This window comes from Anser cygnoides, chromosome 8 (assembly GCF_040182565.1).
Source record: "Anser cygnoides isolate HZ-2024a breed goose chromosome 8, Taihu_goose_T2T_genome, whole genome shotgun sequence".
NCBI lineage: Eukaryota > Metazoa > Chordata > Aves > Anseriformes > Anatidae > Anser > Anser cygnoides.
In genome coordinates, this window is record NC_089880.1 from 31,668,291 (window position 1) to 31,692,143 (window position 23,853).

The 23,853-nt window shown below is 44.8% G+C and overlaps 1 protein-coding gene across 2 annotated transcripts in view; it reads right to left on the minus strand.

Annotated features, from left to right (window-relative positions):
* The window catches only part of JAK1 (Janus kinase 1), a 58,744-nt gene that overhangs the window by 19,559 nt on the left and 15,332 nt on the right, over positions 1-23,853 (minus strand). Inside the window, exons 2-7 of one of the 2 annotated variants that reach the window (XM_067001261.1) lie at positions 11,085-11,164; positions 9,863-10,061; positions 7,452-7,575; positions 2,341-2,494; positions 899-1,062; positions 5-347 (exon numbers count right to left, since the gene is read on the minus strand). In XM_067001261.1, the coding sequence (XP_066857362.1) occupies positions 5-347; positions 899-1,062; positions 2,341-2,494; positions 7,452-7,575; positions 9,863-10,061; positions 11,085-11,090 (990 nt within the window). In that variant the 5' untranslated portion in view covers positions 11,091-11,164. The remainder of the gene's footprint in view (positions 1-4; positions 348-898; positions 1,063-2,340; positions 2,495-7,451; positions 7,576-9,862; positions 10,062-11,084; positions 11,165-23,853) is intronic. The other variant, XM_067001262.1, reaches the window with a different exon arrangement.

The following is a 23,853-nucleotide window of genomic DNA, read 5'->3' on the forward strand; positions in this document are numbered from 1 at the left end:
TTACATTTGGCTTGAGCCTCCACTGGATTCCATTGTTTCCTGTCACGATGACTTCATATAGTGGAAGGATTTCGTTGTCACCACAATTAAATCTATTTATTTCATTCTCGGATGAAATCAGCAGAGATGAAGTCTCAAAAATTTCTGCTCCATAATGTTTAGTCAAAGTCTCCATTGTTGATAAGTATTTAACTTTCAGATCGCGTGGAGACACACTACTGTCACAAATGGTTTTGTTGTTAAACTCTTTAAGGAAATGCTTGAAAACATTATTTATCCGAATCCTGGTTAAGAAATTCCTTTGTCTGATAGTCTTGTTCAAAGTTTCAGGAATATAATGTTTATAACTAGGAGGAAAAACAACAGTACGAGTTAATACAGTTGATTCCTAAGTTTTTAACTCTAAAATGTGGTACTGCCTTACATTTTGAAAGTAATTTATAGAGAACAAGAGGCAGTAAACCACAGTGCAGCTGGTACTGCAGAGGCAGTTTATGGCATTAGTAGCCAACAGGAATTCAAATAATAACCTTACCCTGAAAGCTTTATAGGCAAACGGATACAGCCCACCCAAATCAGTAACATTAAGTTGCCACTTAACAACGCTACCATTTCTCAACTTATTAACCTGGAGTCCTGAATTTACAGCAAGTACGCAACACATCAGTACACTGGCTGCACTAGTTGCATAAATTTCATATAATCTTCAGGTAAGAAGTAACTGAAATTTTCTATTACATATCCCAATTGACCAGATTAGGAAGACACACATAGCAGTATTAGTGTTGGGGCTCGTAACTCCTACATAGTCAGACCGTGCAAAGTAAAATGCTTCAGATCCCTTTAGGAAGAGAAGTGAAGCATATCCAACAGCAAGGAAGAATTCAGCCCAACTTACCTGATATCTTTGGGAAGCTCTGGAAGCTTCAACTTTTTGTTGATGGCATAGTGAGAGATTGCAAGGACAGCCATTCCCAGACATTCATTTTCAATTTCATGAACTTCTTGATCATTTTTAGGGTCACGGATTGGTGCTAGGCCTTTCACTAAGTCATACTGACCCTTAACAAGGAGAGAAAAAAAATATGTAACAGGTTTGGCATTTGTCATGCTAGCAACCGAAGTCACAAGATCAGAGGCTCTTCTTGAGCAAGAAAAGTCACCCAAAACTGAAAGCCATGACAAGAAGGGGTAGAGGAAGAAGATAAGAGCTATGCAGTAAGATGCCATCTTCTCTTAGACCAATGAAACAGGAACGTAGGCAAGCACTAGTCACCCCACAAACCCTGCCTATTTGAGAAAAAACATCAACACTTGTGCCTGACAAAAGTTTATTAAAATGATGATTCATGGAACAGGTGGAATCATTGCAAACATCATCACAGCACATCCACCCCATACACAGTCTCTATTGTCTGGCAATACTCACTAAGGTCCCTACCCATTGTTTTTACCTTTTTTGCTGGCAATCAGAAAAGAAAGAAAAAAAAAGACAAAACACACTTTGAAGCATGTTATATGCTCATATAAAACAAGGCACAAATTTGGTAGATTTCGCAAAAGAAACCCTTTGCTTCTTACTACTTTAGAATGCAAGTGGTACCATTAAGATGTATTTCTAGCTGTAGCTACCTGGGTATTTTCTCATATTGTGGTTTCACAACAGAACGATTTTCAATTAGGAACACAAGCTTGCTGAAATAGAAACTGCACCTACTTGCCACGACGAGCATGCAGCATGCTACCAGCAACTGGGAGGCACAACAGAAGGGAAGAAAAACTGCATGCAAGTAGGGAGTGTGACAATGGCTCACTCAGAGGGTGGTGAGGCACTGGAACAGGTTGCCCAGAGAAGCTGTGGATGCCCCATCCCTGGTGGTGCTTAAGGCCAGCTTAGACGAGGCCCTGAGCAACCTGATCTAGTGGGCGGCGTCCCTGCCTATGGCAGCGGGGTTGGAGCTAGATGATCCCTGAGGTCCCTTCAAACCCAAGCCGTTCTGTGATTCTATGAATGGCATCATGTGCAAATTTTTCACAAAAGGTATAGCATTTATATAAAAACCAGTTAATAATAAAGCAACTGTGTTATAAAAACGTAGCCTGTGGCTACATTTTTGGACTGTGAGACAGTTTCTTTACATGTTCTGCATATGGCCTGATTGTTCTTCATTAGGAAATTCTCTTTTCACCATGTTGTGTAAAGTATGACCAATGCCAACAGGTAAGGTTAAACATACATTAAAGCTTGAACATAGTTTTTTAAAGCAGACACAATTTCTACTGGATCAAATAGTTGTCGTGCTAGTGAAATGGCACAGACACTTGCATGCAACCTCTTACCTGTGCAAAGATGTACTCTAATGAGTTTGCGTCAAGGATCGGGGTTCCTTCTGGAACGTGCTTCTTCTCGTAAGAATTCTTTGACTTCTTTGGCGAATGCCTCCACACGGAGGGTTCATTTTCACTAGTCCCATGCCAGTTTGTAAAGTAGTATCTTGCAAGAAAAAGAGAAATAAACTTTAAAAATCCGGGAGAAAATCCTCAATTTATATTAGATACATATTCTAAACTTGCAAAACAAAACAAGGTACATGCCAAAAACTTTCGATTTTCTGCCTCAGTGTAGGAGACTATGCCTCTACTGTGCATTAACCAATAGTTGACATTTGCATTCCAAATTAAAATGGCTCATCTAAAGGGTTAACATGGCTTCAGACCTCTTCCTCTATAACCGCTGAGTGCCTCCCTCCAGGCCACAGCTGGAAGTACTAGAAGCTATGCACTGGAATTTCTGCTTCCCTTTGGTTTTGGATGGAGATGGTGAAAAAGACACTAATTTAAATCATCCAGCTTTAAAGGGACACAGTCAATCTTCTCTGTGTATTACAAATAAGCTTTTTAATCTATCTGCACACAAAGCTTTTTAAAAACCTGCTAAAAGAGTTGGCATCTGCTGCAAACGAATGAAATTGTTGAGATCAAGCGTCAGCCAAAAGCTTTGAAAAATCTTTGTCTGAATTGCTCCAGAAATTTCTTTCTGAGTTCTGTTAAGATTTTAAATCACATAAAGCTTAGTTAAATCTGGTTTGAATCAATGTGCCTTTTGCAAGAGTTCATTCCTTGCACATGATCATGACGTACTTACAATTAAAAGGTTACAGGAGAGCAGATTTACCCAGCCGCTAAGTAGGAAGGATTTCTGTTAGAATACACCACTAACTCCAGAGAAGCATTCGGCGCTACCCACAGCAAACAATGCAGAACTACTTACTAATACAAGGGGAGGTGCGAAAGGAGGCTTTCCTGATGGACAGTGATCACAGTGAGCTCCACATAATGTTACCACAAACTCTTAACAGCTAAGATTTTAATGTCTGCCTAAACGTGCCATTGGCGAAATCGTAAGGAGCTTGAGTGACCAAAATAACATTGAGAACAACTTACAAAGGAAAAAGACAAATGAATGTGAATGATAATAAGCGCTGCACATAAAAGGAGAAGTAAAGAAAATTGAGTAGAAAAAAAACTAAGTTTTTACAGTAAAAAATGCCGAGGCATGAGGGATTAATATATCCAACTCCTGAACTGGAAATACACATTTTCTATATTGAAAGAAAAAGCGGAATAGATGAACTAACTTATAAGCTACAGGCACATTTGAAAATTACAAATAACAAATCTGTTTAAGTAACAAATCATAACGTTGCCCAAACAGTTTCAATTCGAATGTAACGCAATAAAAATTGCAAGAGGCGTATCCTGGAAGACAGGAAGAGAGCGGGCAGGCAGCAAATCAGTCAGCAAATGCTTACGAACGCTGCAGGACAGGACAACCCTCGTGCAAGTGTGCAAGGTCTAAAATGTGTGACTATAATTTCGTGATTTGTCTCTGACCAGAATGGGAGTTCATGGATTAAATCCCAGTTCTGCAGTGGTCGAGGTTGGTGCGTACCAGCCTCAGTGCAGAATTGGGATCTTAAAGAGCAAAAGAAAATTCGTGCGCTTAGTTTGGGACCACATGTTTTCATCGCGTTATCTGCACAGTAAGCTGACTGCCCATATGAAGAATTATGTATTACCCTACTCCTAAAGATACTCTCCGCATTGTGTTTTTGTCCTTTCTTTCTTTTTGCCAAGTCTTTTTAAGACCCAAAAGGCTTACATACATAGCATGGGTAAGAACACCAACACACAACTACGCTAAAAACTCCCAACACATCCTGTAAGATACTGCAGAAATCCTTTGGTTTAAGCACAAAAAGCAAAAGGAAAGAAAGCAAATCCTTCTGCCTCCAGGAAATTACTTTTTTTTCCACATGCTACTTTATAAAATGACTGATAATTAATAACACCAATTGTTTGTTATTTCCTGAAAACAATTATGGGCAAGATATTGTGGATTGTTTGTAACTGAGTGGAGAATTTGTTCCTTTACCTATTAGACTGCCATGATTAAAACAAGACTTATAAGTTACAATAAAAATTAAAGCCCCATTGTTTGCGGAACCATACACACAAAGCAGGAGAGTCTCTGTCTTGAAGGGACTGATTGACTTGTGGCAAGGAGAGAAAGATGATTATTATTCCACTTTCAAAGACAGAAATGGGAGCACACGTTAAGGATTCAGAAGTCCTGCAGAAGACCTGGAAAGGAGATCCATTCAGTCTGGCCAAGAAGTGGTGAAATGCTGGAGGGGCACCTGCTCTTCCTTCTCTTTCACCTATGGGTGACTCTGATGACCCTTCTTTCCTGGATTTCCAAAACCTACGCCTTGGGTCCCTTTGCCATGCCAACAAACACTGCTACCTCTGGCTTCACCACCATCCGGCTATGAAACAGTTAAGCTTGTGAGCTAATTAGTCAGGATATTACAAAATACTGTGGTTTCTTATGTTGTAGACTCCTTTTTCACTGGATGCAAATACGGGTCCTGTTACAAAGTTTCTAGTAAAAAGCAAGTCCTTTCAAAATATTACCAAAAGTATACTAACTAGCATGGATTTTCCAGGGAGAAGAGGAAGATGGGAAGTCCACGCTATCAGAAACGAAACACAAAGCTTTCAGCAGTGGAAGAAAAATCTAACATCTAAAAGCATTTCAAACTACGAAGTCACATACCTTCAATTTATATACATATAATTTCAATAGGAAAAATCAAACCTATCAAGTCAATGAAATTTCAGAAGTAAGGTTGTCGACATAAAACTGATTTAGTCTCTGAATGATTATATACAATCTAATACAGTGCACTATTAAAAAAACCCAGCCCACTTTCCTTTTTCAAAAGGAATTCTGCCTCTTGCAGAGCTCTGAATAAACAGTATTTATTTAGAGAACAGTTTCACAATCCTGTGCTGTTCATAATTTCTTAGTGCCCAGCCCTCTCTCAGTTCAGGTTCCCAAGCCAAGACACCAAACAGATAGTAAACGAAAGAAAGGAAAACCCCACTTCACCAAGGCACTACAGTATTCCTGGACAGACAGGAATCTCTAGATTTTAGCACCTAAATTTACAGAAGTTCCTGGAGTGAGTCCTCATCACCCACCCAAAGTGGAAACATACAAACACTAAACACAGTGGAAAATATTTTTTAAGAATTAAATTAAAATAGTTAAAAACAAAGCATCAAACTTCTAATCAGAGGATTAAATTCACACAACTGTATGTTTAAAATACCCTCTTTTTTTTTCTATAGAGAAAAGCAGACCACATCAAAGAATTCCAGTATCAGGGGAAAACGTCCCAGATTCAGATTATACGAAGAATTTATTATTTTTTATTATCAGTATATTGTTAATCTGACTGATCTCTTAAAGTAAGAAAGGGCACTTAATGCTCTGTAACAAGCTTTTAGAGTCTTCAGAGCTTTCTTTAGAGTCACTCAATTCCACTCTTGTAGGGTGTTTATCTGCCAAACTTAATCACAGCTGTTTAAATCCAAGATTAGCTGAGGTTAAGTCACTAATGCTGCTAATAACAGCATTTATGCGGTGTTGCAGAAAAAATAAAATACTATAGTATCCTCTTCCTCCTTTGAATGTAGGTATCAGTACCATGATTCTTCGAAAAGCAAAGATCTTTGTGTAAACTGACAGTATTTTTTTTCTCGTAACAATTCAACCAATAATAGTAACAATTCCAGTATAGCACAAGTTGTAATCAGAATTGGAATACTTTACAGTTCAAAGATCCCATTTACAAAGCTCTCTTTTTGTATCTGCATAAGCAAAGTGTCTGTTATTCTCTAACAAGCCTAGAAAACGGTTTGGATGCACAGCCTGAGGCTTACATGTGCCAGTTCCCTCATTAGCATGTACAAGTGATAGCGATGTTGATTATCAAGAAAAAGATATTACAATGCATACAGCTATATAAGCACCCCGTTTTAGAAATGTTTTTCTCTGTAGCCTAAACTGACCATATATGTGAGTATTACATTTTATGCCAAGGAGGGGTGTTATATAGAAGCTTATTTTCTTATAGTTGTTCCTTGAAGAATCAACAAAAACGTGATGATTAGTGCACTTGCTTCAGGAACATAGGCAAAGCTTCAGAAAGTTCAGAAAGTTTTTAGACTAATTATTCCTACATTGCACACTTAAAAGCTCATACTGACGCAAAAAGTCAATTTTTTTTTTTTAAAAAAGAGGAAGCATAATGTGCAGAACTGGATTTCTATCAAAATAGAATAACAAAAAATATATCAAAAAGGAAGGACATCTTTTCTTCAGCTAGTGAATGTGGCAGTGCTCAAGAGCTGTCAATTCTGCTGCTTTCACTTTGCAGTGGATGAGAGCCACTACTCCCATTCTGCCCCACACATCTCAACAGGGAACGCGCTATATTCTAACAGTACCCCCTGAAGTTCAACCTCCCGGTATGTATGGAGGATAAAGATCCTGCCAACAACGGCTTTGATTTTCGGATGCTTTCTCCAGTCTAGTAACTGCCACCCGCAGTCAGGCCACATGGATTCCCCTACGGTCCTAGAGGAGAATTTCAAAAGCAACAGCGTGTTGCTTTCTCCTTTCAAGCTAACAGCAAAATTCCCATTGACTTCAGCAGGAGTACAGTTCACTCTGAACACTTCAAATGGAAATTGAAACATGCAAACTACTGATATGATGAAACAACGTTTCTGAGCCATTTTTTTTTCAATTTAGCTGTTAGACAGTTCAGTCACCTACTGTTTCGTGGATATGGGTTCTTGTGGTTTTCAACTTCTGGGGTGTTTTTCAGGGTTATATAGCGGAGATGAAAAAAAATCAGGAGACGTTTAAAGCTTTTCCTGTTAATCTCTTATCTATGGTGTGAAGAGCAAGCTGCTGCTTTTGGTTTTACTTTTTAGCTTCTTTAGTGAGTTCAGTAGTATGAGTTAGAGCATCTATCTGTTGTTAAGATAAATGCCCCTGTTCCTAAGGAATCATTTTTCAGATGTTTTACACTTACCTCATTCGATAATGCAGCCGGTGAGAAGTTTTTTCATCTATCTTAAAGACCTGGTTTGGTGCGTACCAGAGTCTTTTGTTCTCATCAAACAGTGCAAAGAGATTATGGCACAGAGGAGATATAGCTGTCAGAGGAAAGAAAGCAAGCACGTGAATTCACAAGGCCACAATACATATGCACAACCTAAAAACATAAATACATAAATTAACTATCTGATCTTGCAAAATATACCATAAAGAAAAACTGACACAAGGATTAGCTTAAAACAATTATTAGAAAGATATGACCAAAGGGGAAATGCAAACTGTGTACTGGTCGACTCCACTGATTGTATTATGTATTAAACAGCCTGACATTTCTATTAGCTATTTCTACCATGGAATTTATTTGGAAGTTGATGTTGCCAAAGGTCTGAACTTAAGAGGAAAAGCCTTTAAAAAATTCACTTTTTCCAAATTACAGAAATGGGTGTTTTAACAGAACCACTCAGCAATACCACAACTTTGTTCTCAGTTTTACTTTATTAATAAATTTTGCTCCCATAGCTGAAAGAGAAGGTTTTAGGAAAATGATCAAAATCCCCTTCTCGTTAGCAGACAGGCACAAAGCATAACGTATCATTTTTCCATTCTCAGCTAATTCAACAGAGGGTTTTCCAACAAAGAACAGACTTTAACTTGTAGGTCTAAGCTGACCTGCTTTAACCTTTGCCTTTACATCATCCCAGAGAAAAACAAGCTACGGTATGTTTACAGGGCTGTGTTTGTTTGAATTCCTTGCTTCAGCTTCCTGTTCAATAGGAAGCAGTACCTTTTTGCAAAAGCCCCGTCCAGGCAAGAAGCTCTGTCCCAGAGAGCACTAAAGCATGTGCTTAAGTGCCGTTCTGAATCAGGGCCAACTGCCGAGCACATTGTTTGGGTCCTACAGAACTCAGTGAAACCAATTCTGCTTCGAATTTGTAAGAGAGAGTGCAAAAGAAAAGAAGAGAAACCAAGGAAATAAGACCTGAACAACCTAATCGCAAAGTTCACAGAAGATGGGGCTGGACACCCACTACTTCCAGCAGGCCAACCAGCAGCACGTAGATGCCGTCGGTGGTTTAACTACGCAAGCAGTGATTTACAGCAGAGACCAGCATCACGGGCTTGCTGAAATGGGTAAGGCTTTTGTCCTTCACACGCACTTGTTGTGGACTTAGCAAAGACCAAGAGAAGGCAGAAAGAAGGTCCCTTAAGGAAAACTCACCTAAAGTCATTTCTTTAAAAGTTGTAAACTTTCTAATAGAAGTTACTGGCAGCAGTTGCACAGTATGTGGGCTCACACCTCTACAAAGAGCAGCAGCTCATAGCTCTTACATGCTGACACAAACAGGTTTTAAGTATTCCCCATTCTCATTAAAACTATTCAAAAACAGTATAGTGCTTATTTGATGAGATTTGTCCTTCAGATTCCTATCATTCCTGTCTTTAGAATGAAAGAGAAGTAATTAGGTAAATGAACTGGAGGGTGCTCAGTCCCACAAGAACCAAGATGGCGTGGGAATAGAAACTATTGTAAAACTGCAGAAAGCTTACGCCCAGAAACAGACAGTTAGATGTTTATACAGCTGGATTTACTACTCCCGTATCAGCTGAACAGTATTTAGTATTCCAGGAACCTTGGGAAACAGAAAATTCTGGGGGATAAAAGAACCTCAGAAGTTCAGAAGTGTAAATGCAGAAGTACACTACACCTAAGATTCATGAGGCTTAAACATAGATTAAACAGACTGATTCCAGTAGAATATATATTCATATATAGAACATATATTCAAATATTTTGCTGAGTCAAGGAACACAACGGCAAAGCAAGAAGTTTTCATTATACATTTCTGTATTACCACAGTTGTGCACAGTTACGGTAATCTTAGCCGGTGAGTTATTAACACTACAGACACTGTAATTCTGCAAAGGAGTGTTGGGCAACAAAAGAGAAAATTAAAACTGGGAAAGCAGCAAATGGTTGTATTTTCTCCGATTAGCCCTCTCCAAAATAATATGAAACAGATCTTGACAGGCTTACCAACTAGTATAAGGTAAAAACAGCTTTGTGTAACATATTGTACACTGTGTCTCCTCTTCTCCTATAAGAGGCCTAATCAATCCCACTAAAAGAAATCAGTACTTGTATCTGCCAGAAACCAGGGCAAGAGATCACCATTTTACACAAATCTCAGGAAAGTCTCTTCCATTTCTTCCACTCTAAACAGTTTGAGAACTGCCCAAGCAGACCCTTGGAAAAGGCTTCCACCCTAGACTTTATATCATGCATACTTTTTCTATACGTATTGACTGATGTGGAGAGAAGGACATACCACTTTTAATGCTGTCACGCCTTGTCACTGAAAACTTGTACAAAATCCATATACTCACAACACCTCCGGGCGGCTTCAATGCACAACTCTTCCGAGGTAAACTCGCCACTGGTATACCGAATGGGATCTTCATCTTGCAGGTAGAAAAGTATTTCTAAACCCTGATGCTGAGCTTCCAGGTTTACTTCGCTCTTCTTTGTGCTCCTCATTTTCGCACAGAAAGCCATGGCTTTGCAATCTTCTTTTACATTTAGATACTGAAAGTGGAGGAAAAGTATTTAAAGAAAACATGATGAAGGAGAGTTTGATTGATTTGGTTCCATGTTTTTAATTGCCAATTCAGTAGCAAACATTCCAAAACACAAATTTCCATATTGAAAAAAAAAAGACAAAAATAAAAATGTGACTGGAAATAGACTATTTAGGTCATAGAATAAATAAAATGCAATTCATAGATAAAATTACAGATTGCTTGAAGGTACAAAATTGAAGGCTCAGTTTGGCTCATCCTTATTTCTTGTGAAAATATTTGTCAGTACACAAATGTGTTGCCTAGAAAGGTCACTGAACACTGTGATGAGCTAGGCACAGCATTTCTCGATCTTTTCATATTGGTAACCTGATTATTCAAAGCCAACATTTTTCATAAATGAGGGGAAAAGTGAAGAAAGAAATGTCAATGGTTATTCTGTTTCTGGTAACTGTTTCAAATAATTCCCCTCAGCTGAAGTTCTGGTTGTTCCACAACTATTCTGAAAGGTTTCTCTTACTGTAAAGCAGGAATAACTTTCACATCCTTAAGTATCTAACTGATTGAAAAACAATACTTGAGGCTGGCTAATATAAACAGTACAATTTACGTTTCCTTAAAAAAAAAAAAAAAAAAAGAGTCAGCTTCTATTTTTACAATCTATCTTAACAGCCAAATACATCTGATAGCTTTCTCCCATCCCACCCTTTGGTTTTTCAAACTCCTTATACTTTGTGTGTCACGGTGAAAAAGTGGGCTTAATGAAGTATCTTTCAGACTGCCAAGAAGGCATACAAGGGAGCTCTGACTCGAAAGGAAAGGCGCGTAGCATTTTATACTTGGTACTTAAATAGAAAGGGCAGAAAGGAGTTAAGTGACCACAGACTTCATTTACTCTGGGGTCTGTGTTCCACATTTTACTAAACTTCAGTTCAGTTAATAACAAAAGCCCAAACCACCAATTCTGTATTTACAAACATAATCCTCCCACCGAAAAACAAACAAAACCAAACCTCAGAACCCAACACACCTGCATTTATGTGACTGTCTGATCCTCTACGTGACTGAAACAGATTATCTTCACGCTCTCCAAGAGCAACTTGTACCTGGCTGGAAAAAAAGAAAAAGTCAGGAATTCCTTTATACAGTATCAGAGGCACCAAATATACGGTCAGGATGATAAAAAGCCACGTGCAGTCTGACAGATTCTTCCCATTAATGTAACCCAGATCCAGATCTAGTCAACCAAGTACAGACAGAGCAAGCATCCAGGAGTGCAGCCCACACACTCTTCCTAAATCTACTAATTCCTTTTGCCTCTTTGGGTGCACTGGTTGAGAGGCAAACAAAAAGCAGGTGGAAAGCCTTGACTGTTTTATCGCTTTTCCATATTTTCAGAGCATCAACAATCTGTCTGGTCATGCCCACGGCAACCCTGGGAGTATTTTTCCCTTTGCTTCACCTCCTTCATGGCTTTTGAAGTCACTTCATTCTTCGTAACTTTTAACTCAATATTAGCAGTTGTAATTATTCCCTAGACCCTCCTTCCAGATTATCAGGTTCTGTTCTTTGCCCTTTTACTCTCCTTTGCTCTGCTGGAGATGCAGAGCCTTGGCTGGGTGGCAGAGGATAAGGGAACTGCCCACAGGAGTATCACTGCAAGGCTCACATTTCTCTTGGAGGAACCTTGTTCACAAGGAACACAGCAGTAACTTCCATGCCTTCAGGCAGCAGGGACACCTTCCAAGAGCCTATGTTTTTTTTAAGCCTTTCCCATGAACACAAATAACCTCAGTATTCTGGGGCTGCTTTGCAAAACTAACCCCACCCAAAGGTACAGCTTATCTGTACCACCTCAAGCAAACTAGGAAAACATCAATACCTCTCTTTTTTAAATGGTAGGTGTGACACTGCCTCTATTTAATGTAGTGTCTGATGCTGGGGCTGTAAAACCAAAGAGGTGCTACAGGGATGCTTAAGAAGCACAGGGAAAAGAGTGGGCATCAGTAAGGAGTCTCCCTAGTCCCAGTCCTGATGACAGAGCGCGGAGCATCGGCGAAGGAGCTGGCACGTGCGGATGTTCCTCTTCAAAGCGCACAGGCAGCATCCATCAGCCACTGCTCCATGCCGTCAAGGGGAAACCTGACCAGCTGCACGCCAGGAACCACTAACTGGATGCAGCAGTAAAACAGAAGCGCCAAAATATCACTACACCAAACATGGCGGCACCGCTGGTGTGGTAAGCGTTGCCCCTCACCCATCTGAGGCTGAAAGACTCCTCCATTTGTATCCTCCATCTCTCCTTTCTCTCTTCTCCCCTCTCTCTGCCAACATGTACTTGAACTAAATGTGCATTGGGTTCGCTGCAACAGCATCAGGCCTTAATCCCACACAGCAGACTTTAAAGATATTGCTTTATAAGCCTTAGGCTTAGTTTGGGGAAAGCCTGGCACGGAAACACAAGCTTCCCTTGTGCTTGGAAAGTGCCCAGCAAGCATCACACAATCATAACAAAAATAATGTTTAACAGCACAGCACATATTTACAATTAAATTGCATGTTCCTTTCATCTGTGTCACGTTAATGTTAAATTTGAGTTTCTAGACACATTCCCTCAGCAATAATATGGGGAAGAAGTAATTGACAGCACGATTACTGGAACATGCAGACAAGCCAGTAATTATGTCTGCACAGCACCAGAAAATGTAAATGCAAAAGGTTAAGGATGGAGCTGTTATCTAACTGAAAACACTCCCTTTTCAACGACGTATCTTGCAACTGAAACTCAATATATTTTAATGTCTGCGTGGGCATAACATTGAAGAGATTGCCTAGAGGTTTTAAAATGTGAAGGGAAATGTAAAACCATTGCCCTTGCAGGTTCATAAATCAAAACTGTTTCTCTTCAACATAGCATTCCTTGGTTTTGCTTAATAGCTGGTGCTTGTTTCTAATCGGGGCAGCAATTCCCAGAACACAGAAGTACCACGCTGCTGCTTCCACTGCAGCACACTTTTGGGGATAAGAGGAGAGCCCAGCATCCAGCTCCCACCTTGCTGCTCACTACCAAGCCTTCCCGAGGGTGCTGCGTTCGCTGTCAGGAAAGCACCTTGTCAGAAGGGCATGGTGATGGTCTGAGCCCCCACTGACCTCTCCCCGGCCCCAGAGTAACATCACTGAATGCCCCGGTCCCGAAATGGCTGGGCTCCTGGCCCGGCCTGCCCGAGGCCACCACGTTCACCTCAGCGCCTCCAGCCAGAAGCCCGCCTCACGCGGCCCTGTCACAGCTTCATCACAGAAGAACCCTGAGGGGAATTTTAATCCTTTGCCACTTGACAGTTTCAGAGCCTCGGCGGAGCACTGATTTTTGTTTATCTTCTGCAGATTATCTCCTTCCCTCCTGAGTGTTTCGCTGATGAGTCTGTGGGCACCACTGCAGCCCTCCCCTCGCCGAGTTCATTTTGCTTGGCTCGCGCCACGCTCGGCGGGCCTCATCCTGCCCGGCGAGCCCGTCGCCCAGCGCCCACGCCATCCTCCACCGGCGTCACCCGGGTTGGCGGGGACACGATGACAGACGTGCCCGACTCTGCTGGAAGCCGTGCGACCGCACGGCCCTCACTTTTCCCAGAGCACGTTTCTCTTCACCGCTCTCTGTTCCTAATGCGACAACAGTGTTCTGCGACGTGCTTCGAGAAGATATGTAGGGCAAGATAGGAAGGCTCTTCCCAGACACCGTCTGCTAACACCACACCTTGAAAGCTGATGCATTAAAGTCTTTTGAGCTCTCCCCAAAGCAAAAGGTTTCTTTCATCACTTAAATCCTGCCCTACCTACACACACATACTTGCCACCTCCTTGGAAGCCCGTATTGGAATCACCGAGTAGCTCAGCTAGCTGGCAGGGAGAGCCAATTCCCAGCCCGGGGCACCCACCAGCAGAGGGGGACAATGACTCATCCTTCTCACAAAGGGTTTCAACCACAAAATTCGTGATTTTTGGTGCACGGGCACATAAACAATACCACAGCGTCACAAGTGTCAGAAGCGACATCTAATTTCTTTGGACTAGGTCAACCTACAGACCTAAGACCTGCAGAAAGCTTTCTGTCCTCATACACAGATGAGAACCCTGTAAAAATTTGGTTATCAGAAAGATGCAAAGTTAAAACCTACAGAGAGGGAATTCTAGAAGGCAGGTTGCTCAAAATCAGTTTGCTTCTGGTCTGGCTACTGAACTATTAATGAAAATTTGGAAGAAAAGTATCTGGTGAAAACCTCCAATTCCTGCCTAAGATGCTGCAGCCAAGATCTCATCAGTAAAGGCAGAGCAGTTCAAGCCCAACACTCCTGCCATTTCTAAGGAAAAAAAGACAAACATACAACATTGTTGAATAACCCCTCCCAACCCCTGTATGCCTCAAAAGTCAAAGAAAGAGAAGGAAGGGGAATAAACTGAATATTTTGGAATCTATTTGCCAATCTGTCCCTGACCAGAAGGCAGCTGTCAATATGCCAGCGGGGATGGAGGAGCAAGAAAAGCCGACGGGGCTGCGACACCTCCTGCCAAGCTGGCACATTCTGCACCCGCTTAGAGCCCACGCTCTACAAAAATACCCAGAAACGCGAGAAGCGTTTCCCTAGAATAAGGAAACAGGATTAAATTGTCAGCTGGGGGATATTTCAAGGTATCAGACACCACAGAAATTGGCTCCGAGCTCCACCAGGCATTTGTAAATCTCATCTCACGTGAGCTCACACAAGGCTCTGGATGCCCCCTACCTCTGGTTTCCTACGTGAGCAATGGAGTTGTAAGACATTTTCTCAGGCAAAGGCAACAAATGAAACCTCCACGAGCTTTGAGAAGAAGCCCACACAGCTCATGTCTACACTCAAGCGGAGGCAAACCTGTGCGCTGAGACTTGCTTGGACCTGAAAATTAAGTTTTGCTTCCTGCACGTTTTGGGGAGCTGACACGAAAGCGAGACACGGACGGACGGTGCTGCCCAGCTGCAGGAAGGCGACGGCCCCGCTGCACCTCCCCGGCCATCGCTGCCAGGCACTCGAACCACCACAGCCAAAGAACTGGAAGCAAAACGCAAAGCTGGAAGGCCTGTTTCGGGGGCAAAAGTCCCTAAAACACAAGGAGAGGAAAATCCCGGAGAATATCTGACCAAACTAGAACTTGGTTTTATGCACCATTTTCAAGCTCTTCCTCTTTTTCTTCTCTCGCAGCCCGCTTAGTTTCTTGTTTCACGAGAAGGACACAGGGGATGTTTACGATTGCTTACGCTCACAAAGTAACATGTAGACTTTCCTAAAAAGTTCTTTTTGAAAATTCAAACCCCGTACTACAGCGCACAATGAGGTTGCCTTCTAAACTGCATCTGTCCCCTTTCAGTGCATACCCATTATTACTTCATCCTCGCGATGGATGCGCTCGCCGCCCCCTTTTTTCCCACAGGACCCTTTCGCTGAACGCACCGTTCGGGGTTGGCTTTGTTCTCAAGAGCGATGCCACCCCACGTTGTTTACCTCTGCCCTACAACAGCGTTATTAATTCCCCTTGGGTTTTTCTACAGTATTCATTCTGCGATGTGACTGATCTATGCTGAAAAACTTTGTTTTAAACATCGGGCTGAGAACACAGAACGGAAATTTTCAGCAAAATTAGTTAACGTTAAAGAGTAGTGAAGTTCTTAAGAACTGAAAAACAGAGTGCACATGATGGGTAGGGCAGCCAGCCTTCACTGTACGCACGCTTACATGAACAGATGTGATATATTTCCATTTTTAGCAATCTAACTCTGAAAAGCAGAGGATGCAGGCTCCTATAGCGTTCACGTACTGACTACTTCAGACCAGACTGAGCGCTTTATGAACCCACTCAGTTCGCTGTCACACTATGAGAACTAAGCGCGCTCATTTCCTGTGCTTTTCCAACTCGATTTCAAAAACTTCTGCGAATTTCATGACATGTCACCTATGTGGGAAGAACATTTTCAGCTCACTCGAAAAGCTGCGTGTTAATTTACCACATCTGGTCTGTAACTGCAGTTGTAGACGTGTGAGCACACACACAAAGTCCCGTTTTCCTCTCTTTCCAGCCCAATGTTCCTTTGGACACTAACTGGGCTTCCCCTGGCTGGGCTGGTGTGGAAAGAGTAGCCACCAGCGATTCTTTGAGCTTGCTTCTAAACTATAAACTTGTACCAAACCCTTTCTCATCCACAGTTTCTGGTATAATAACAACTTCAAGTGATACAATCTGTTATTATATGCTTCAACAGTCAATATTAAGCAGCTTTCAGCTAAAGCAGAACCTTGGAGGTAAATATATCTGCGTATCAAGCTTCAACCCACCTTGGAAACCTACCACACCTACCGCACAATGACACGATTTCTGTGTTACCACCTCACAGCCGATACTCCCAAACTCATATCACACACAAACCAGATAAAAGTTCTTTTGTTGCTTTTGTTTTGTTTTTTTTCCCATAAGCCGACCAGCTAAAAAAAAAGCTTTATTACTAAGACCGATGCTACTGGGATTGCAGGGGGATTCCAGGCTTGAAGAGAGAGGATGGACAATCTGATTTTTTCATTCCTGCCCGGGACACGACACTAACGATCCCTTTCCTTCCTCTGAGTCCCCCTCCAGGCTGCTCATCTATGTCCCCTGTGCTGCGCCAGCACGCGGCGGCTCGCCCTGCGCGGTGGCGACGGAAGCCTGCTGGCCGAGAGCCACCCCATCTTCCCAGCAGGGAAGCAGGTCTTCAGGAAACTCGGCCTCTTCCTGGTGGCACGGCGCTGATTTCAGGGCTTTCCTGAGGGTCAGGTCAGATGTGTGGAAAAGCTTGCGGGACAATCAGCCGGCGTGGCAAAGAGCTCCACAAGCCCACGTTTTCTTGGAAGAGGCAGCGGCACGGGCGTGCGAAGCTCGTTGCTTCAGGGCTCAGCTGGCAAGTGATGCCCGGCAGGTGCCCGCTGCAACGGGCACGGCCAGACTACGCACGTGCCCTCAGTGCCCGTCAACAGCTAAAACTCCGCTGCAAGACTCTGCCACGCAGAAGGACCGGAAGAAAAAAAACAACACGTGTGACAACTGAAACACTGCAGGGACTGACACCGGCACGCAGCTCACTGCCGCGGGCGCTCAGGCAAGAGCAGCCACCCGGCCGGGACGGTGCTCCCAAACACACAAGGGGAGCCGGTGTCCTGCAGTGTGCCGGGACTTCAACACCTCCCTTCTTCCTCCCTGTAACACCCTGGCGCCCCGAGCTCCCCGACCACTTGGGACTGCTGTAGGAGCCACCAGCAGTTTCCCCAGCAGGAAAAGCCTCCAGGAGGGAGGTGAAGAAGCACTTTGACCTTCCAGATGCAGACCTGTGACTCGCAACAGCTCCTCTCTTTAACTGGACTGGATCAAGACAGGTCATCGCTTAGTCCTGCTTCACAAGCTTTCCAGCCTCTCCGATGCCACCGCGCTGATACATGCAACGAAGAGCCCTGACGCCTGGGGACTCGCCATGCATCTGCACACTCTCTGCAGGAGTTCCACGTGCCACGATCCATCCAGATCCACCCTGCTCAGCAATCCCAGCTGCCCGGCAGGGTGCAGGTGCAGGGGAGATGAGCCCCAGGTCCGTTACAGCTGCCACGTTTCTCCTGGGTACCTATTTAGACTTAGGACATACCCGGGGGCATCTCTGTAGCCCACTTTCACAAAACTACATCACCTTTAGCATAATACAGCAACGACATGTCCCTTCAGATATAACGGCCATCTCCACGGTCCACTGGTGCTCCCCAATGGGGGAATCCTACGTTGTATTTATTTTTGAAGAAAAGGAGAGCTTAGATTTACGATGATGGCACTTGGACTTCTAATCCTGCCTTCGATCTTTCCTAAGAAACGAACCAAAACAAGCAAACAGCTGACACCCAGCAAAGGCAAGAGTGCTTAACCAGCACAAGAACGCTATCAGCACGCCTCTTCTGCAGGCGAGCAGAGGAGGAGAAATTCAGCGACGTGCCCACTTACCAGGAAATCGGCACCAGCGCTGGTAACCAGCCCGGCTCTCCCCCGTCCCACTCGGCGGCCTCTAGCACAAGAGGCAGAATTAGCAGCAGTAGTTCCCCCAGATACCAACGGTACGAGTAGGCAGACTTCACACGCGCTACAGCTTTCTAGTTCGAGCGTATGTAAAACACGCGAAGGGGCCGGGACTTCTCGGTGACCACAGAGCTCCTGCAGAGCTACCCCTCGCCGCGGCTCGCCGGCTGCTCACAGGCCACTCTCGCGAAGCTCCCGGCGCGGTAACCGCACACGGTCACTTCTCTCGTGCTCAGCCCTGTAGCCACTTCCTTGAGAGCAACTACAGATGTTCTTAACCTTTCTCGCTTTCAAATCACAAAATGGAGACTTTTGTCCCAGTTCTCCCCACCCCCTGCTTCCTGCTCCCCGGCGCCTGGCTGCACGTGGTGGCACCCTGGGGGGCACCACCGAGCCCCGGCCCCACGCCTCCCCTCCGTATGCCGGGGGCACCAGGCCTCAGAGAAGGACTGGGTGAAGGAAGAGGTGTCGCTGAAGCACAAGTTCCTCAGCCCGGAGGAGGAACTCACCCAGCACCATCCAGAAGCACTTCTGGCACCCAGCACCTCCTGAGCAGCAGGAACCACCCGAGGCGAAGAGCAACCTCGGGCCGATCGCAGCAGCCCTGTGAGGGGGAGCCGAAATGCTAGCACCTCTTTGCACTTTCACCATCGCTTGTAAAGGCTTGAACAGTTTTAGCTATTTGGTCAACATCTCCTGTGCACATGGCAAGACGCTCGAACCCCCCAGACTGCTTTATTCACGAAGATTTCTGGTAGTCACGGGCTTCCTGTGGCGGCTTTGCACTTTGGTAAGTGTTTTTTGATGGTTTGCTTTTTTTTTCTTTTTTTTTTTTTTAATGTGGTGAGAAGATAATTTTAAAGCTCACTCTTAAGGGCTCACCATTTAAAACAAGTTATAAACAAAAGCAAACAAAACTTCGCCAGTTATCTTTGCCTTTTTGTGCAGAGCAAAACCACCAACAAAGACGTCTACTAACCAGTAAACATGCTTTCTATAATAAACCTACAAAACCATACCATTTCAGAGCCAACTTTGGGTTTGCTATCAAGACTAAGAGCATTTTGGTCTCAGAAGCCTCTTAACCCTCTCTGAATTCTCCTGGTCTTCCCTATAACGCCGGTAGCCCCAACACTACAGCTCTGCATGCACTTCTGGCTGGACCACGTAGCCCCACGGTACCAGAACAATTTCAGGGTTAAAGACGGTCTCTCAACCAAAGCCCTCCCCGTCAGGTGCCACATAAAGAGCTCCAACGCGACGCGGTAAGGAGCTGGGAGCTGAAGCACACGCATCTCCGTGAAGTGGCAGGCGCTCTGGTAGCGGAGGGGGCGCCAAGTGCAGCTGCACGTCGCGGTGCAAAGACACCTGTACAACTCTCCGCATGCAGTCAAGCAGAACAGGAATGGAATAATGAGAAAAAAAAAACAGTAGGATTTGAGATCTGAGCACAGACTGCCTCTGGTCTTACCGACAGGGCTGCAGATTAAGTTAAATTGGCAAAAAAGGTTGAGGCACGTTCCCTGCCTGCAGCCACCAAACAAAGACCACCGCTCATCTGCTGTCCTCACCCAGCTCCTCCAGCAGTCGCACCCGCTTCTGTCCATTACCTCTGACAGGTGAATGCACAGCTACGCTGCCAGCAAGAGAACCAAGGAAAGCAAGAAGGAAAAACGCACCTTATCGGTGACAAAGGATGCTCCGGTGGCACCCTGTGTCCTTCAGGCAGGGCCTGCCTCCTGCCAAGGCTCCACCTGGCACAGCAAAACCCAGCAACGCGAAGCAACGGAGCGTAGCTTCTGTCTCCCTGCCCCCCTCCATTCCCCCAGCACACACGTAAGGTAGGAATATGGCAGTACTACCTGCCAGCACTGTCACATTCCTTCACCAAGAAGGACCAGCCAGCCTTTCTCCAACGCGTGAAGCCCTACAACCATCAGGAAAAAAAAGATGCTTCTGCATCTAGGAAGTTGGAGGCACTGGTCCAAAAGCGGCACTACCTCTCCCTCTGCCCGATATAAACTGCATTTTAATTTCTGCTACATCACGCAAAGCACCACCTGCGTTTGGAAACAGATTTGCCCCATGCGCGGCTCTCTTCTCCGTGACCGTAAGCAGAGCCCCTCCAGCCCACCCCATGCCCCACACACTGCGCAGGTCCCCGGGCACCCTCTGGAAATAAGATGCAGGTTACCACTCTCACCAGTACTAAAGCAGTCAAAAAAGGGAGGGTAAATGTTTTAATGGTAGTGGATGTTGCAAAGGGGAACCATTACTTAAAAGCCAAAAGCATTCAGGTTAATTCACACTGCAATAAACAGGCAAAAAAAAAAAAAAACTTATTTATCCATGTATGCGCACGAGAGACGTGCTGAAAAGAAAGTGAACGCCAAGGAGCTTTCCAGCCCAAAAAGTTCCCATGGAAAGCCACTGGACTACGCTGATTCAAACCATTTTAATGATCAAAACTATTTGGGCTGTGTAAAGAAAACTTGTTCCAAGTTCAGAAAAGCCGGAGAAGGACTAGCTCAGCACTTCATGTGAAAGCACAGCCTGCCCACGGACGAGGCCTCCGGCATCTGAGGACAGGGAGCCGCGCGGTGGCAGAGGATCCGCTCAACCCGCAGGAGCGCAACGTGGCCCAAACGCCGCGCCTGCTGTTAGAGCTCTGCTCAAGGGGGAAGGCTGGACGGAGAGCTGGGGGGGCACGTGAACGAGAAGGCTTCAGAAAAGGAGCAGCTCACGAGTCCTTGTGTCATTTTCCTGCATTTTGCGATCGGCGCGTGCTGAAACGAAGTAACTGGATATATTTGGCTCAGTTTGGGCGGTTTTCTCTACAAAGTGGTACGGTTTTTGGTGGTTTTCTGGCTCAAGTTACACAGGGCTTCCTACCCGCTCCTGGCAGCACGATGGAGATCAGCCCTGGGAAAGGAGAACCAGACTCACGTCCCGACACTGCTACTTGCAGCTAACTTTATTCCTATTTTACTGTGACTGCCTCTGGCGTGCACCGTGCATACGCTGGCCTGCTCATGCTCACGCATTTCTCCAAAGACGTGTACGACCGAGGAGGAGAAGCACTGGCTGCTGTTGGGACATGGTTTTTTATGAGTGGGAAACGCAGGTCTTTATTGCCCAGCTGTTGCGATAACCACGCGGAGCAATTACTTTTTATGACTGACTGATCACCAGAGCACACCTGCAGAACAGCCAGCTGTAAACACGTTTATTCCCATTAGTCAGAAGAAGGAACCCCACCACTTAATGGGGTTGTCAGACACAAAATAAGAGACAACGACACTGAAGCTTCTCTTCAAGTCCATTCACTGCTTGTTTTCTGCTCCCCTCACCACTTCGCCACGGCTGGAGCTTCTGGGGGAGGACAGGTGAGCAGCTCATCCCTGCCAGGACTGCTCCATCCTTACCACCAAGGGCCTCTCCTCCTGCGGTTCATACATCCCAAAGGCCAGCCAGGGTGGTTGCATGCGTGTGAGAAACAGAAAAGGACAGAAAAGGGTGCGTAAACTGACTTTTAGAAAAAAGGAATAACAGTGACAGATCTTGAAACCGGTTTATTTTCAGACTGCCTGGGGCAGGAACTCCTCTTTTCTCTTTAAAAAGCCGAGCGCTGCTCTACCTCTTCTCCCACTAATGAGCAGCACACGTCAGAGCTGAAAAAACGAGTCCGCGCTGACCCTTGCTCGCTTTGGTCTCAGGTAAGTGGTTTGTTAAGAAAAAAGTGCTGTGTTCAAAACACGTTCCCCAGCTGGAGCTGGGAGGGTGCCTGGCAAGCCTCGCACATTGTCCTTTTCTCCTGCACCTGACCCAATGCAGGCGTCTGCCTTCGAGCTGGATGCCACGTGCTCCTCGTACCGCCGGTCTGGGCAATCGAGTCCAAGATACTTCCTACCTTGCCCTAAAACAGAAAACTAGAGTAGGTCAAACAAGGCTTCCACGTCTTTCCTTAGACTACAAGGGACCTCAGACATCCGCAGCCAAACTCATCTCTTTAGCCTGAAGGTTCAAAAGCTGGATGAGCAGACTCTCCCCCAGGATATGCTTCAGTTTACTTGCAATTATTTCTAGATTCCCAGGCTTTAATGAATATATTGCCTACCTTACCATAAAGAGGAGCACATAAGCCCTAAATATCACCTGTAAGGGCAATAAGCAGCTGCAAATCTCACCCTAAGTCATTTTTCTCTGATCCAAGCCATGACAAAGAGCTGAATCTGGAAAAAAACATCGCTTTTCACAGCTGCAGGCTTGTTTCCTCCTAAAAGTCAAATACAAGTAAATCAGCAGAAGCCAATTAAAATAAAGGAAACCAACCAGTGAAGCTATTTAGAAACGAGGTTTGCACAGACACCTTGAGCTCTGCCAAGCGGCAAGGTTACCAAAAAGCAGAGCCCAAACCGCGGTGGCTCTCCAGCAATAGGATTTGATGCTCCTTCTCAGCTCTTTCGGCCTTCCGCGCACAGCCCTGCAGCCAACACTTGCTGCTTTACGCACGCGCAACTGTTCACCTGGAGAGGCATCCCCCGCGGCTTTCGGGGTGCAAATGGTGCCAGCCACATCTCAGGTGGCCCCTGGATACTAGGACAGCACAGGTCCTGTTGTTTTATACCCCTACAGGCCTTGAGAAATTGGTGTAGCAGCGACGCTGGCTGCCAACCTCTGCAATTAGTCTTATCTAAGAGCTGTTTTTTTTCTGCCTGAAGCAGAGCAATACGCTGCTACCCGTCTAGGATTGTTCTGATCTCCCGAGACAACAAAGGTAACCGACAATTCAGCGTTTAAGCGCCGCCGACTTAGCCACAAGCAGCTTGTTCTGCAGGAACGGGGGCTGAGAAGGAACCCGTAAATCAGGTCCACCCGTCTGCTATCCCCAGCGTGGCACAGACACCAGCATCCAGCCTGCCTGCACACGCCTGGATTCGCTGAGTAAAGCGGGACGGGGTCTCAAAACACCGTGCCAGTAACGGTGGAATTTTTCAACCAAAGTTTTAACTGATTTCGTCGAGTTCTCTGCTTTCTACTGAACAGCCACCCCCAGTCTAACTGTGAATGCGACGGCTTGACGTGGTGTGCTTGTCACAACCAAGAGAACTGCTGCTGCGCGTATTTTGTCAGCGATGACTTATATCCTAGTATCGCCCTATCCGACAATCCAAATATTTGCATTCAATTCATTCAATCTCTTGGACAAATCCCCAGGCTATTTTTAACTAACCAGATAAACGGAGTAAGTTCTACATATTGACCTCAGAGTTATGTCAACAGCGGCTCAAAGGTGGTAAGACACAGCAGTGGCTCTAGCGTGCATCGCCGAGCAGCAGAACTTTGTTTTTCTTCTCTCCTCAAGTCCTGTTTGCATTACAGGTTTTGGAGCTTACGCTGCAGATTTCAGAAGCGTCCTCTGGCTGATGGTTTGGTCACAGAATGACTGAAGCTCGCCTTTATGTTTATCTGTACCCAGGCAGCCTCTAGCCCTTGACACAGAGGTGGGGCAATGGATGGGACCTCACCACACACGACAATTTCTGAACAATTTCAGTCTGACAGTCTGAACGCTTTTCTGCCTAGAAAGTCTTGTACCTCTTCCGGTTCACCCGTCCGACTGAACTTTTCTCCAAAATCCTGATAGGGTTGAATCATCTCGCGTTTGTTTACAGTTCGTTGATTTC